The sequence below is a fragment of the Mytilus galloprovincialis genome, chromosome 1 (assembly GCF_965363235.1).
Source record: "Mytilus galloprovincialis chromosome 1, xbMytGall1.hap1.1, whole genome shotgun sequence".
In the NCBI taxonomy this organism is placed as follows: domain Eukaryota; kingdom Metazoa; phylum Mollusca; class Bivalvia; order Mytilida; family Mytilidae; genus Mytilus; species Mytilus galloprovincialis.
The window spans coordinates 122,557,880-122,574,508 of NC_134838.1; the positions used below are offsets into that span (position 1 = coordinate 122,557,880).

A 16,629-nucleotide genomic window follows, 5' to 3' on the forward strand; every position below is an offset into this window, starting at 1 on the left:
TAAACAAAATATCAACAACCGTGATTATTTAAAATTCATTTACTATACCTTTTGCAGAGTTCTTTTTCTTTTGATATATACATATATTACCATTATGAAAATTACCTGCGTTATCTACAGTTTTTATTTGACCCTTCATTTAAGTTGGTCATTGTTGTAGGCCGCGAATTGACCTATAGTTTTTAACTTCTATATCCTTCGGCTGGGGGGAGGCGTAGTCTCATTGACAAATTTGCCCTAAACTTCATCCTAAAAAGATCATATAAAGAGATAGGGAAGGTTCAAGTCTATCTACCTAGTAAATTTAGCCATTGCATAATTCCTTTGAGACCCCATCGGGGTATAATGTCTGCCTTTACATAAAATACCATGTTTTTCATGTGACAGAGCCTACCCCCGATACCCATGAAATATTTGCCTTTGGACACTAAACAATGAAGTATCATTGTTCAACTATGGAAATATTATTGCCGTAGAATTAATCGACAAAATCAGAATAACAACAATGTAGTTGTGCGGGCATGTTATGAAGCGAGTCGTTTATAGGTATGTTTGAAACTATTACAAAAAATATATTGAAATTATTATATTGTTGACGATCGTAGATGTCACTTCATTAAGTCATTTTAGTGCTTATTAACTGTTGTAGAGTTTGATTAAAATGTCTTGACTGAATGGTCAGATCTATGGTAAAAAATCCTTAGAAAACCTACGAATTATGGTTTTCGGGTATTAAAAATTTACAAAGATAAGTAGAATATTGATGACCTTTGTATGTTTGATGGGTGTTTTCCAATCACAGGGTCAATGCCGTTGATTGTGGACGTTTCGTGTTCGAAGGTACCAATAGCCCAGTCGTCGCCGAATTTGTTAAATGTTTCGAACAATAAGTTTTCTTGTACTCCCATTGGTCGTATTTGAAGCAACATTTTGGTACTTTACTCATCAAGCTAAAAGTTTAGTAATAAAGTAAAATCGTTGAATTATTCGAAAACGAATACTTTTGCACTACCAGGTATATATAGCTTCAATTGTACTTGGCGCCACTTTTGGATTCCCATGCTCTCCAACTCGTATTTGACCTTATAAAGACTTGAGCGGCGCTGAGCAGTCTCATATACACGAAACTTGCTTCTGACGTCCTTAATTATAAGCCTGGTATCTTATGAGTTTTCACATTCTATGGAATCGATTTACCGGTACATAGACATTGAGGTGTAACTATTAAAACGATGTCATATGGAATATTTAATAGGATTATATATTAATACTTAACATAAATTCAAATATAGAACCATTCAAGACCAAATTTGCAGAGATTTTTAAGGGATTTAAATAGATAATTATTTTGAATATTGCGACAGAATCTGGAGTAACTGTGTACTTAATGTAAAGAAGCACTTCCAGAACTGTATCTGTTCCTATTGTTTTAACTTATTCCAATGCCAACTAAAATGAAAACTGTCCCGAGTAAAACAAAGGTAAAAAATACTAAAGGGATGTTAACAAAAACAAACTTGCAATAACACAGTAATAAGTGAAAAACGAAGTACAAAACATTACACACAATATAGAAAATAAAAGACTGAGCAAAACGAATACCATCAAAAAACGGGGATGACTTCAGGTGCTCAGGCAAGGTAAGAAAATCCTGCTCTATAAGTGACAACCGTCGTGTAGCTCAATAAATTACGTACTCGGTGATAAGTCTAATTCGGTAGGTCATTTTCAATGAAAAGTGGGAAGGACTGTAGTAACGACAATTGGAATATATCTGTCGTCATTTGTGAAACAGATTTTCCATAAAGGTTTACCCGCTCGTGGTTGCATCCGTAAAATTCCTCATAGGGATGACTTAACATTCAAGACAAAAATATTAGTTGTTTTATAACATTTAAACACAACTACCGTTTATTACATTTCAATTATTAATATTTAAAGATTAAAATAATGGCCTTTTGCAGATTCTCCTCTACCTAAAGCCCATATTTTGAGTCGGGATTCGCAACTCATTTAAAGCTTGCCTTATCGAAGCATTCGATGCGTCTCCGTTTGAATCATTCCTATATCCTCAGCTGTGTTGATAAACAACTGTAGAAATGTACGTTTAAATATTTTTTTTAACTTAATATTTGGATGATTTTGTATTCTTAGAGACCGTTAGTCCAGCAGCAGCATTTCTCATCCAGGTACAGTTAAAAAATATATTTTCACTACGCATAACACGCTATTCTGAATAAATATTCATGAGATGATTTTGAGACAAGTAAGCGAAAAATATATATCTGCATTTCGAAAAGTTCATGTAATCATATGATAAAAACAGAAGATTTTCTTTTTAGAAGAGGGAATTGTTACACCAAATAAGAAACGAATAGGTTTTTGAGTCTTTTGTCATTGATTGATAAATGAGTAAACCAGATAATTGGAACACAATCATCGCTACGTAAATATTCTTTCTTTTTTCTCTATCTATGTGTTCTTCCTCTGCTTAAGCTCGTTTAAAATTGTTTATGTGACTGTCATACAAGTGAGCTGTTTAGCTAGCTATAACACCACGTAAAATCCACTTTATATTCTTTATAAGGAAATGCTTGTATCAAGTCAGAAATATGACAGTTGTTTTTTCATTCGTTTAATGTGTTTCAGCTTTTATTTTGTTTCTGTTTTGTAATAAAAAGGGCCAACACAGTAATTATATCCTACATTTACAAAACCCGTTCACTACTTTATTTACTATTTAAAAAGTTTGAACATCAGCTTCTAAGTTTTCTTCAGTGTTTTTTTTTTCTAAAGAAGAGTAAATCATAAAAATTTGTTTGTTAACTTGGTTTAATTTTCCGTATATTTTTCTCGGAAACAATTTAGCTTTTTCAAAAAGAATAGTTGGAATTTTTTTTCGGACACCAGTATTCATTGCGTGTATATGTATATGATAATGATTAACCAGTTATGCGACATTTGTTTTCACATTCAGTTGTACACCTTTTCTCACAGTTTCGTTTAAACGATATGAAAAGATTTCTCGAAATATAAGCGAAATTGTCACATTTTGCAAGGTTCAAAATTCAAAGATCAAATAGAGTTGACTTTTATGGCTTATATTTACTACTCACATACAACGTTATCTGTTCTCAAGAGTATTATAAATGTTTATACGCGCTACGAATTCTATGACGAGTGTCAGCATCTTTAATTATGTTTAACACATCAAAGCATTAGTTATGTATATGAAATTAAGTGGAATGAAATTTTGAATTGTTTGACAAATAGTATCAACTAATTACTGTACTTACTATACCAAACCATTCATAAATCATTCGAGAGACTTTAAAATCTATATATTAAGTATTCTCGGTTACAACTGCTATTAATATGACAAATATATCTAATTTTGTTTTTAATCTTCGTTTGAAATAAAACTTTTGTATATCTTTAAGTTATTGTTTGTGGGTCGATGAAGCGAATTGAGATGTCGTAACGACTGAAACAAGATATATGATCAGACAGCAGACTGATTTTAATCTGATCCGTCTTCCATCATTAACTCTGTAGTGTCCATGACATGAAGATACCGGATATGCATAGATGGGCAGATAACTCGGACGTCATAAATTTTAACTGACATACAAATGTGTTGTAGTTTATTAAAATAAGTGAGACATATCATTCAGTTATTATCACTTAATCTGTTATAACAGGTAAAAAGGTTTGTTCACCTTAAATGAGAAAGACGTTCATTTAAACTCCTAAATTAGCTTATCATGCACATTTACGGTAAACTGACTCTGCATGAAATTAGTGTGATTGATTCTTGTTTGCTTGTCTATTCAAAATGTTAAAGTCTTTGACAAGGAGTTATAAGCACTTTAAAATCGGACGAAATGGAAGATTCGTTAGATACAAGTAATCCTTTCAGTAAAAGGTGTTACATAATACTTTAAAATTGATCTTTAAGTAACCATGTTTCTGATTTTCAGTAGCAGCGATTGGCAATGTATCCTTTATATTACATTATTGTTATTAATCTTTTCGCAAGTTGTTGCATTTGATCTCCGAGAAGATGACTAAATACAATTTGGTCCAGGGCTTTAAAGCCTTTGCGACTGTAATTTTATGATGCCATATAATACATTGTAATCGTTGTTTTGTAAAACATGTACTATTACAGTAAATGAAAGTTGTTTGGAAAGTCACTACGACAATGTTGTATGACTGTCAAATTTATAAACAAATTGGTTTTCTTGAACAGAATATTTAATTGTTATTGTAAAGTTTTCTCTCAAAAGGATATACATATCAAAAGAACTGTCCAGTAGAATAGAGAAATTGCCATCATACGAATCAATATTCAAACTTTTATCGATGCTATATTCACTACTTGTCAGACAGCTAAGCACCAAAGTCAAGGCATTGCACACAGGCTGTCTATTTCTGACTACTAAATCACATGTCTATATCAGGTAGAACGTCGTCATTTTTTTCATTATAACCGGAATCGTTTGAAGTGCTGATGTTACTGATCTTCCTTGACTTGTCTGATTCTGAAAAATATAGCAAACAATTAACTAGAATTCGTATAACTTATTTATTCAGTGGGACAAACAGATACATTTTTAATAACAGCCCTATAATTGTTAATCCTTTAAAGCAGAAGTTTCCATTTTCCTCATGGAACAAGTAGTAAAGCTGAAATTATAAATTTCTGATATTGTTTTCTTCGACGCAAGTTCATTATGATGAAGCAGGTGTTTGTACAGTAGAAAATATGATATGCATAGCAGGACTAAAACATCTAAACATAATAAGACTATAACCCTACTTCGTACTAGACCGACACGTTGAGTCGGGCTTTAAACGTGCTAGTTCATAATGCAAAACGTCTCATCCTTCATGAACACATTATAATACTCCGAACCTACCAGTCTTTTCAAACTCCTAAATATCGGGTGCTAGGCGGAGATTCGTCTGTCAATGGACCGTACGACCCTTATTGTATACCAATACAGACTACAACATATGGTACACACTTTTTACATCCCTATGTCACACAATGCATAAGATACTAATATTTTGTTTTATCCTAATTAAATATATTATGTAAAGAATATGAAACCATGCATGCATCAAAATATGAAAAGACTTTTTATGAACCGAAAAATAATAAAGGACACTTAACATCGAGAAATGACGAACAATGTTGTCTTTGAAAAAGTGATAACAAGACAACAGCAAATGTACCTTCGAGTCATCCAGCTGCAAAAACATATAAAATATGTTGTGTTGAAAGAAACAAGCGCTATACAATTGTTTGATTAGTTTTGATTTAACGAATACAAAGCTTGATTTTCCATCTAATGCTTAAGTCCATATACCATGTTATGGTGAGTAAAATTTATGAATACCTGGAATGTCAGCTTCCGACATATCTGCCCTTGAACTGTCGATAGGTGTCAATCTACCTTGTGGTACAAAATAAAAGTCTCACAAAACAATAAATGCACTTTCTGTACGGACTCAACAGAAACTCTAGAACACATATTCTATCCAAAAGTATTTAATGTTTGGGAAAAACTTAATAAATGGATATATTCAAAAGTCCAAATTGAACTACCCCTTAATTAAGATATATAGATATAGGAAGATGTGGCACGAGTGCCAATGAGATAACTCTCCATCCAAATAACAATCTATAAAAGTAAACCATTATCGGTCTTTTTTGGAATATTAGAAAAAAACAGAATTAAAACTACACAAGAAACCTCATAATATTATTAACTAAATTTTATATATACAAAACAAAAATGCAGTGTGGACAAGTAAATACTGTAGCCTTATAATAAATTATCTTTGTTTACTGAAAAAATAATATTTTATAAAAATAAACCATTGCAAAGAGCGAATTCTCCTGGAACCCCTGGCTCCAACTAATAGAATGCCTTTATAAGTAAACTTTTATGTAATAAAAATATCTACCAATTCATGCTGCCCAGGTGAGATTTTCTTTGTTTAACATTATTATTATTTACTTATAAGTTTGTCCAATGATTCAAAATATCAACTTTATGTACTTGTCCCGATTTTGCTGATGTACTATGGACTTACTTACTATGACTATTTATGTATGTAGTTTTTGCCAATAAAACATTACAAAAAGTTTTTAGCTTTAATTATTGTAAAAAGATTTAACGAATACAAAGCTTGATTTTCCATTCAATTCTTTAGTCATTTAATGTAACAATGTAGCATGAACCATCAGCCATGCTCAAATTTAAATATATTTTTTTCTCAGTATTTGGTGTAGCTCCACAATCTATAATACTAAAATTACGAGGTCCAATTTGTCAGCCGTCATCACGTAAAAACGATGAATCAAAGAATTCAACTTTATATATAACTAATATAGTACAATGCTGTTGATTAAAAATTACACCACTCCAGACCCTTTTGTTTTCCAAAAAATTAATATTGTCAATAATTAAGAAGTTCCGGGTCGAATCCGATACCGATACCAATAGTATATTAACCTATTACCTTATCTGTATGTTCCGCATCTGACAGGCGCACCACCAAACGCTGTATTTAGGATTTTGCTATATACACGGGTCGTAATCACAGGGTTGACACTACTAAACTCAATCATTGTCGCATTGTTCCCGATTGTAGTATTTTAATCAGTATGACTTTCTAAGATGACAATACGAATAATAAAAATCTGGACTTAAAATAAGGCGTATAGGTACAGCATGTACAGTTTTCAATTTGTTAGCCGGAATGACGTAAAACAGCGAATCAAAAGACTTCAACTTTATTTATAACTCATAAAGGACAATGCTGTTGATTAAAAATACTCCTTTCCAGGCTCTTTTGCCAAATAAAATTAATAATACCAATAATTGATAAGTTCCAGGTCGACGGGTTCAAACAGAAAGATGTTGAAAGCAGAGAAAATTGTGCATCTTATAATCGGCAGGACTTTATCAGATGACAATACCAATACTAAAATAAGGCTTACGCATAGTTATATTCTTTAATTCAGTCACAGACCTGCGATATCACGGGTGTGTTCTAGTAATGTATATTTTTTTATCCATATGCCAGTGCTTGAAATTTATTAATACCTGGAATGTCAGCTTCCGAAACATCTGCCCTTGAACTGTCGATAGGTGTCAATCTACCTTGTGGAATTACTGGGTTGACTAATGATTCATGGATTTTGTTATAATCATTGGTATGTCCAAGTAACCACCATGTCTTCATGTCTCCTTTACCCTATAATACAGCATGTGACAATGACAATTGGAACAAATAACTCAGAACTTGAATATTACCTATACGCAGGCAGAAGTTGAGAAAAAATAGAATTCGAGATTTTTTTTTAATAATACAAAATAAAATTTGACTTATTTTTAGGCATCGTGTCTAATATCACCTGCTGCATCTCATTATAAGGCACATTTCTGTGTTTTATAGTTGTTTTTGGAAATTTTAAATTTCAATACAAAAATATACTGAGTATGGCTTGATTGTATGCTGTTTCATATGACAATTGCCTAAAATACTATTTCGTTTTTAAGTACCTTAACTGGAATTGTGCCTCTTGATTCGCAGTCAAATCCACCCATGTGTTCCAATTCTTCATATGTAAAATTGCTCATATGAATTCGGTATGCTAAAAGACAAAATAAACATCAGTGAAAATCTGATATTTCACTTGACCACACTATGATACAGTTCTCAATACGGTTTTAAAAGTTGTATTTACTGTTGTCTTGTAAACACAATTTCAATAACAGCCTCTTAAGGATGTACACCCCTGAGGAGCCAAACATTTCTAGAATTAAACTTTTTTTCTTAACCTGTTTTTGAGTTTTATATGACTGTAAAAAGTGATTGGTGAAGAAAAAATCATATGGTGGTGTACTTCTTTTTTTTGCTACGGACCTTTGAAAGTACCCAATTGTGATGATTTTCCCATTTTTCATCATTTTTTACTTATTTTTGGGCTATTATCATGAAAAAATCACAGTTTCACAATTAAACTTTGTGTCATACTTACAATAAAGATGAAATGGACCAATCTGAATAAATCTAACTTAAAAAAACCTATAGGTAGGTGTTGATATTAGAAAGTTTTATCATATTTTGATGCTTCTTGTGTCAAATTTACCATGCTGACAATTTTGTTAATTTGTAATTTTTCTCCGTTTAAGAACAAAATGCATATTATTTTAACTTTTTTGTAATAAAATACATATATAAGAATTTTGAAAAGAAAAAAAGTGATATGGGATGTGCATGTTCCGGGTAGAGTAATTTTTTGTACCTCTCACCCATTTTCTCAAAATTTTGGCTAAAAAGACAGACTTTATTAGTAAAACAAATTTAAAAAATTTAATACTCAAAAACTAATCATTGTAAATATACAATTTTTTCACAGAGTTAAGATTGATTATAACATTTTTTGAATTCATTGATATTTTCCATTTGTATCACATGTTTTGAAATAATTCCAGAACGAGATTTGAACGAGACTGAAACGTCAGAAGAATACATCCTTAAGATACTAGGCAATAAAACATAATATGCTTACCAATTAAAAATGTACATTCCCCTTGCTCTCAGAGAAATAACCCAATATTGATGTTATAGTTATCAAAGGTACCAGGATTATAATTTAGTACGCCAGACGCGCGTTTCGTCTACATAAGACTCATCAGTGACGCTCATATCAAAATATTTATAAAGCCAAACAAGTACAAAGTTTAAGAGCATTGAGGATCCAAACTACCAAAAATTGTGCCAAATACGGCTAAGGTAGTCTATGCCTGGGACAAGAAAATCCTTACTTTTTCGAAAAATTCAAAGTTTTGTAAACAAGAAATGAGAAAAAAAAAATGACCACATTATTGATATTCATGTCAACACCGAAGTGTTTTGACGTGTTGATAACAAAAATTTTGTCTAAAAAAATTGTTCAATTCGGAATATTTTGAACAATTGCTTAAAATGATTCGAATCGTTTTCATATTCTTGAGAAAAAATTGAATGTCAAAAGGAATTTAATTTAGTTTTAAAATAAGCCAAAACATTTAGCATCTCCAAGATAATCTGGTAGATTTAAAAAAAAAATCAAACCCCGTTTTGATATCTACTTAATAAAAAAAATAGCTGCTGATATAGCTAGTTAATATACAGAACGTTAGTAAAATTTAAGCTGAATAATTATAAAGTGAACACAACTTAGTTTTTGAGCTTACCTTCTCCGTTTGATTCCATTCTGGATGCTGTATTTACAGTATCTCCAAATAAACAATATCGTGGCATTTTTAGACCAACAACTCCAGCACAGGCTGGACCTGTAAACATTTAAGCGCGTAATCAAAGTAAACAATCTCAAAATGTGTAAGTTCCTAACTGTATTAGCCTTCAAAAGCCTTGAGATCAAAATGGTAGGAAACCTGATGATATAGATATATAAGGGATCGGTTTAAAAAGCTTAAAAAAATATAAGGAATAAACAAGACCACTGTTCGGTGAGTAATTCAAAACATTAGTGTAGAGTATACTTTAGAAAAAAGTAAACTACGAAATTATAAAATTTTCAAGTTATAATATATGCAATTAAATATAAGAAATAGGGCAAATATTCAATTTAATGACCGCAAAATTGAATATATCATAGAATAAATAATAAGCAATAATACAATATACAATATGCTTTTATTTCAAAAACACTCCGTCACATTGACATGTGAAACAAGAGGTAAATTACAAAATATACAATATACAATCACATACAATTAAAGAAATAAATAAAACAACTTAGAAATGAAATATATAGAAATTACTTTACTTTACATTATAATATTATAATATTTTAGTTAACTTTGAAATGAATAAAGACACATTTTTAAGTACGTTAATATTAGTCAATGACAGTAGTCCTTTCATTTTTGCTTCACTCGGATATTTCACATAGTACTCTGGAATATGCTGATTTCTGATATTTTTTACTAATATAGAATTGCTTTCAAATAAATAATGATATTCATAGCCAATTGCAGTTAAACACAAGTTACATGTCCTCTCTTCTTTTGGAATGTTATACCATCTTCCCAGCTCTACTGGAATTTTTACATTGCAGCATCTTAATTTTGAAATATATTTACGTTCGAATGGTGTTAATTTTAAAAGATAGTTTTCTAAGCCAAAGATTGTTTTAAAAAGTCCATAAAATTCTCCTCTGGATGAGTTGTCAATTTGACTATGCCATTGTTGAATGAATGAATCTTTTAGTTTTTCTGTCAGTACGATTTTTAGTTGATTTATATCTAATGGTGATTGCTGAGTCCAAACATAGCTTAGTCCGGCATTGTCTAGGATCGATTTAATATAATCCATCCATTTGAAAGCGTGATCATCTTTTAAGTTGAACATAATTTGATAAAGTATACTGCTAAGTTTATTTTCATTGGTGAGAAGTTTGTTCCAAAAACACACCATTCTACATTTTATTACGGTATCTATTGGTGTACGACCAAGTTCTCCATATGTCATAAAATTTGGTGTCGACGATCTAATTTTCAACACATTCCGGCAAAACTGTAGATGGATTTTTTCCAACATGTAATTGTTTCCGAATCCCCATATTTCACATCCATATGTCAGAATTGGAAGTACAAGTGCATCAAACAGTTGTAATTGTAAGTCGACAGGTATTGAGAGGTTACGTATCTTTGTATAGAGACTAAAGAGAGCTTTCTGTGCTTGTTCGCTAAGACGTTTCTTCGCTGTTGCAAATGAACCATTATAATTAAAGGTTAGTCCTAGATATGGATATGAATCTTGAATTTCAATAGACTGGTTAAATATTTGAAACTTTGGTAATGTTCTTGATTTCCGTTTGCAGAACACAACAACCTTTGTCTTCGATAAATTAACGTTTAACTTCCATCGGACACATTATCTTTCAAAAACATTTAAGGCGTGTTGCATTAATTCGGCCGTTTCAGATATAATTATAGTGTCGTCGGCGTACAAAAGAACGAAAAGTTTAATATATATATGCAAATGAATGTGGCAAATATTTTTCGATAACTTGCAAGTTCTGAACATCATTCTCAGCAAAGAAAGACTCCAGATCGTTTGGATAAACAGCAAATAACAAGGGGAATAAGTTTTCTCCCTGTGTCACTCCAATGTTACAGTTAAAAACGGCTGACACTTCGTTCCCATTTCTTACGCAAGATTTAACATCACTATACATACTATATATTACATTAAAAATTTTCCCAGAAATATTCGCCTTTTGTAATTTTATCCACAAAGATGTATGAGAGATTGTATCAAAGGCTCTCGAAAAATCAACAAAAGTGCAAAAGAATTTTTTTCCAAGTTCTTGATAAATTGATATTAAGGAATGTAATACAAATATGTTATCCAATGTACTATAACCTTTTCTGAAACCTGTTTGAGCCTCGGAAATCAGATTGACCTCAGTTGACAGTTCCCCAAGTCTTTCATTTAAGATAGATGTGAAAGTTTTCCCAAAACATGACACTAATGTTATTGGTCTGTACGAGCTTGGATCATATATATTGCCTTTATTATTGAAGATAGGTTGAATAATTCCCAAGATTTCAAGATTTTCAAGATTTTATTGTAAAGCAACGCTCAGACACATAAATGTGTAACATGAGGTACATATATACAATGGTAAACATGATTTATAATACAAAGGTAACATTAAAAAAACAAAATAAAAAACAATATAATTTAAAAAAAAAAAAACAAAAAAAAACAAACAACAATAAAAAAAAATAAAAAAAATAAGACAAATTAATATACATATCACAATAGGTTATTCAGCTTTTTGATAAAAGATGCCACCTGTCTATATAAATTGACATTACAGTAAGATAACATTACAGATAATTTCTGTTTACTTGGATGCTTCGTATAATAACTAGGGATATGTTGTTCTCTAAAAGTAACCAGTTGAGGAGACTTGCATATAAAAAGATAGTGAAATTCGTCTCCTACACTTTCTTTACATATGTGACATTTTCTGTCCTCCGCCGGAATATTGTGCCAACGCCCAGTTTCAATGGGAATTTTTATATTAGACGTTCTTAATTTTGTCATCCAGATTCTTGCATTTTCCGGTATTTTTATTAGATAATTTTCAAATCCAAAACAGTTTTTATAACTAGAATAAAATACACCTCGGGAAGATAATTGGACATCTTGATGCCATTTTTGTATATATTGGTCTTGTAAAACCTGTTTTATCAGATGTTTGTAGTCAGCACTATCTTGATTGACAAACACATATCCTAGTCCTGTATCATTAAATATTGATTCTATAAAGTTCAGCCATTTGAATGATTGACCACTATTTTGCATTAAACTTAATAATAATCTATACATATTACTACTTAATTTGTCACCATGCATTATCCTTCTCCAAAATGATGTCATTCTTATTTTGACTTTTATTTCTAATGGAAATCTGCCTAATTCTCCATATACCATATAGTTAGGCGTTGAAGATCTTACTCTTAGAATACGTTTACAAAAATTTAAGTGAATTTGTTCTAAAATTTTCAGGTTTTCGTATCCCCAAATCTCACACCCATATAAAAGAATAGGCTCTACCATGGCATCAAACATTTTAAGCTGTAAATCCAATGGGATGGCTTGATTTCTAATACTTTTGTACAAGCTGTATAATGCTTTTTGTGCTTGATTAACCAATTTTTTCTTCGCCTCATTGAAAGTACCATTACATTTAAATATGAGCCCAAGATATGAGTAGGTATCGACTAATTCTATATTTTTGCCTTGTAATTTAAATTCAAATTTCCTTCGCACTTTGCCTTTACTAAATACCATACTTTTTGTTTTTGTAACATTAACTTCAAGTTTCCATAATTCACAGTAGTTCTGAAAAATATTTAGTGCATTTTGCATACTTTCTGCTGAATCCGCCAGAATGACGGTATCATCAGCGTACAGTATGGCAAACAGTTTCATAATTGAATTTAACTCATTTTGACATTTTTCTTTAACTATCTCAAGGGGACATCCACCTAAATCAATAAAGAATTTTTCTAAGTCATTTAAAAAAATAGAAAAGAGAAAGGGAGATAGATTTTCCCCCTGTCTTACACCAGTTAGACAGGGAAAATATTCTGACTGTTGGTTGTTGTATTTTACACATGATTTAATATTGTTATACATATTAAAAATAACAGTAAATATTTTCCCTTTTATACCACTGTTCTGTAGTTTTTTCCACAGACCACTTCTCCATACAGTGTCGAATGCCTTTCGAAAATCAACAAACGTACAAAATAGTTTTTTTCCAAAAGATTGATAGAGTGATATTAAGGCATGCAATACGAATAAATTATCGGTTGTAGAGTGACCTTTTCGAAATCCAGCTTGGTTGTATGAAATTAAGGAAATTTCATTTGCAAAAAAGGTTAACCTAGAATTAATTATTGATGTAAAGACTTTTCCTAAACAGCTTATTAATGTTATTGCTCTGAAGTTATCAGGATCCATGGTATCTCCTTTGTTTTTAAAAACTGGTCGTATTATACCAATAGTCCAGTGCTCTGGGATTATTCCGGTTTCTAAAACAATGTTAAATATTTTACAGTAAATATGTACCAATGCTGGAGTTGAATGTTTTATATACTCATTTAAAATATTATCTAATCCTGGTGATTTGTTATTCTTTAAATTTTTTATTGCATCAGTTATTTCAGCTTCCGTAATCTCATCGTTCAAAATTGAATCATACAAAGCATCATCACAAATAGAGTTAAAATCAATATCAATAGCATCATCAGCTGCATCGGGTTCATATTGATTCAATTTTTTAAAATATTCGTAAAATGTGTCAATAGGAATTGGAGGGTTCTGTTTAGTTTGACCGGAATATTTTTTAAGAGTCCTCCAAAAGGCTTTTGTGTCAGATTTCGAGTGGGATCTAAGCTCAGCGGCACATTTTTCTTGATACTTACCAAAATTTTGATTTAGTGTTTTCTTATAATCTTTAGCAGAAGTGCTTAAAAGTTGTTTGATCTCTGCAGATTTTTTATGCTTATATGTACTTTTAACCCGATGAAATGCATTTCTTTTTTCTCTGCACTCGTTATTAAACCAAGGTTTTGTATTTAATTTAGGTGACCTTTTAGACCTATTATTTTTGTTATCACTAAAAGCGTCAGTGGCGCTATTTACTAAGAATTTACAAAGGTTATCAATAAAACTATTTATCTGATCGACATTAACCTGTGTGTTTTCATTCATTTTATTCAACATGATGTTAAGTTCATTCAATGAGTTATTGGGATCGTCATTTATTTCTTGAATAAATTCATTTGTTTTATCTGACCTCCAACGAACATGTTGGTCTACCTTTTGATTAAAAGTTAAGTTTTTCTGATGATTATCGTTATCTATTTTCATTGTAAAATGGACTCTATTATGAACATCAGAAAACATTGGGTTAAAATCAATTATTTCAAAATCTGTAGTTATATTAAAACTATTAGGTGAAAGTAACAGATAGTCTACCATGCTAGTATCTTTACATGTTGTATGGCCAATACCATTGTCTGAAAAAAGACGACCATTTGCTATAAATAGGTTACATCTTTTACAAAAATCCAATAATTTTGTTCCATATTTGTTTACACGACCTGTATCTTTATTAAATCTTTGTAAAATATTATTTTCTTTTAGTATAGAATAACTCGAAGTATTATCATTAATGATATCTTCTTCAATTTGTAGTATTTCTTGTAAATTTATATCATCATCAACATAATCCTTCAAAGAAGAAGTTCTAGCATTGAAATCCCCTACAATCACAATATTTTTGATACCTTGAGAAAATATTAACAATTCTTCTTCAATTTCAATGAATGATTCATCAGATGAATATTTTGAGAACTCAGGTGGAACATAAGTACAACCAAATAGAGTATGTTGATCAAGGGAGGATATTTGGTTTGAAATTTCAATCCATTGAACAAATTCAGAATCCGACTATAAAAACCGTAAATATTGTTTGAGATTTTTTTTGAAAATAATAAGGATACCTCCTGATTTGTTTTTAAATTTCCTTCTGTTTTTTGCAAAGTAATCATACTCTCTGGGTAATTCCAGCACATCAAGGTTATCCAATTTAGTTTCTGAAAACACTTAGATATCATACTTTGTAATAAGCTGGTGAAAATCAGGGTTCAGTAATTTTGATTTTATACCACACACATTAAGATGAGTTATTTTAAGTTTATCAATTCGCTCAGTATTGTTATCTAAAGCGTTGCCAAAGTCCTATCTTGATTTTTCGGCAGTATCCGATTCAGTACGGGTTCTTTTTGATCGTGGTGGTATGGGTGGACTGTTTGCTGCTTCTCTATGTTGTGGCGTACTAGGAGTTCGTTGATTGATAATTTCTCTGTCATTATTTGCTGGATTGATATTGATGTTTTCGGGATTGAACAACTGACCATTTATATATAGTTTGTCGCGAACAAGCCTTGCTTGTTTCCCTAAACTTTTTTCCTTTTTAAATATCGGATACAGTTTTCGGCGCCTTATCTCTATCTCCGGCGGGAATTGCTCGTTGATACCGAAGTTTGTATTTTTAAGACGATAGGCTTGTTTCAGCACATGTTCCAATTCCTTTCTATAAACGAATCTTGCAACAATTGGGCGTGCTCCGTTTCTACCATATTTACCGAATCTGTGAACATTTCCTAATGTAACCATGTATTCGATTCCTAATTGTCTATTAATGAAATCTTGTAACTTTGCCTCACAGTCCTCAGATGGATGATACGTTAGACCGTTGAATACCAAATTGTTTTTCATGCTACGGCATTTCAAGTCTAGGACGGTTTCCTGCAGTTCCTTGATGATTGATTTTTCCTGCATTGTGGTTTCCTCAATCTTTTCAATATCATTTCTATTTAGTTCACATTTTTCCAGTGCTTTTTCAACGACTTGACCCATGCCTTCAAAGCTGTTTTCCATTTCTTTGTTATGTTGCTGTAAATCGGCAATATTATTTTCTACATGATCCATACGTTGGACAACCGATGATAACTGTTGTTTAACATCTTCAATTTTTTCGACCTCTGTTTCGATTTTTGCTATTCTGGTGTTCATTGATAGCAAAGTATTTAAAATCTTATTCAGAACCTCCAAAGTTTTTGGTTCTATGTTTGCCTCCAACGTGTTTTTACTAGTTTCTTCTAATAAGAGTTTTGTATCATTTGGATCCATTTTCAATCGTTTTTGGTAACGTTGTTACGACGCCATCTTGTAGTTAGTGAAGAACAATACCCCAACAATGCAGATTTCTTATAGTGACGTTAAAGTCTTGGTTACAAAATAAAAGTAACAAAGTTCCGTTTTCCTTTATCTCTCAAATTTGTATTTTGAACGTATTTTTCAGCAAAACTAATTTAGTAACATGCAGAATTACTTACTACGAATCTTTCGGACAAATTTCAATTTCTAACTTGGGCAGTAATCACAGTTAAATCTCATTTTCGCAAGAGCCAAAAAAACAGCAGCTATCCGTAGCAACATCCGGCCATA

General features: G+C 31.3%; 1 protein-coding gene across 4 annotated transcripts in view; it reads right to left on the reverse strand.

The window, feature by feature from the left end:
- Positions 1-3,387: 3,387 nt before the first annotated feature.
- Positions 3,388-16,629, reverse strand: part of LOC143056413 (atrial natriuretic peptide receptor 1-like) — a 55,619-nt gene continuing 42,377 nt past the window's right edge. Inside the window, exons 16-21 of one of the 4 annotated variants that reach the window (XR_012972335.1) lie at positions 9,261-9,359; positions 7,581-7,672; positions 7,122-7,272; positions 5,406-5,462; positions 4,923-5,010; positions 4,410-4,544 (exon numbers count right to left, since the gene is read on the reverse strand). Coding sequence is in view for 2 of the 4 variants with exons in the window: in XM_076229506.1 (XP_076085621.1) it covers positions 4,447-4,544; positions 5,406-5,462; positions 7,122-7,272; positions 7,581-7,672; positions 9,261-9,359 (497 nt within the window). In the remaining 2 variants the exon portion in view is untranslated. Of the gene's footprint in view, positions 4,545-4,922; positions 5,011-5,405; positions 5,463-7,121; positions 7,273-7,580; positions 7,673-9,260; positions 9,360-16,629 lie in introns of all 4 variants that reach the window. The other 3 variants (XM_076229506.1, XR_012972338.1, XM_076229511.1) reach the window with 3 other exon arrangements.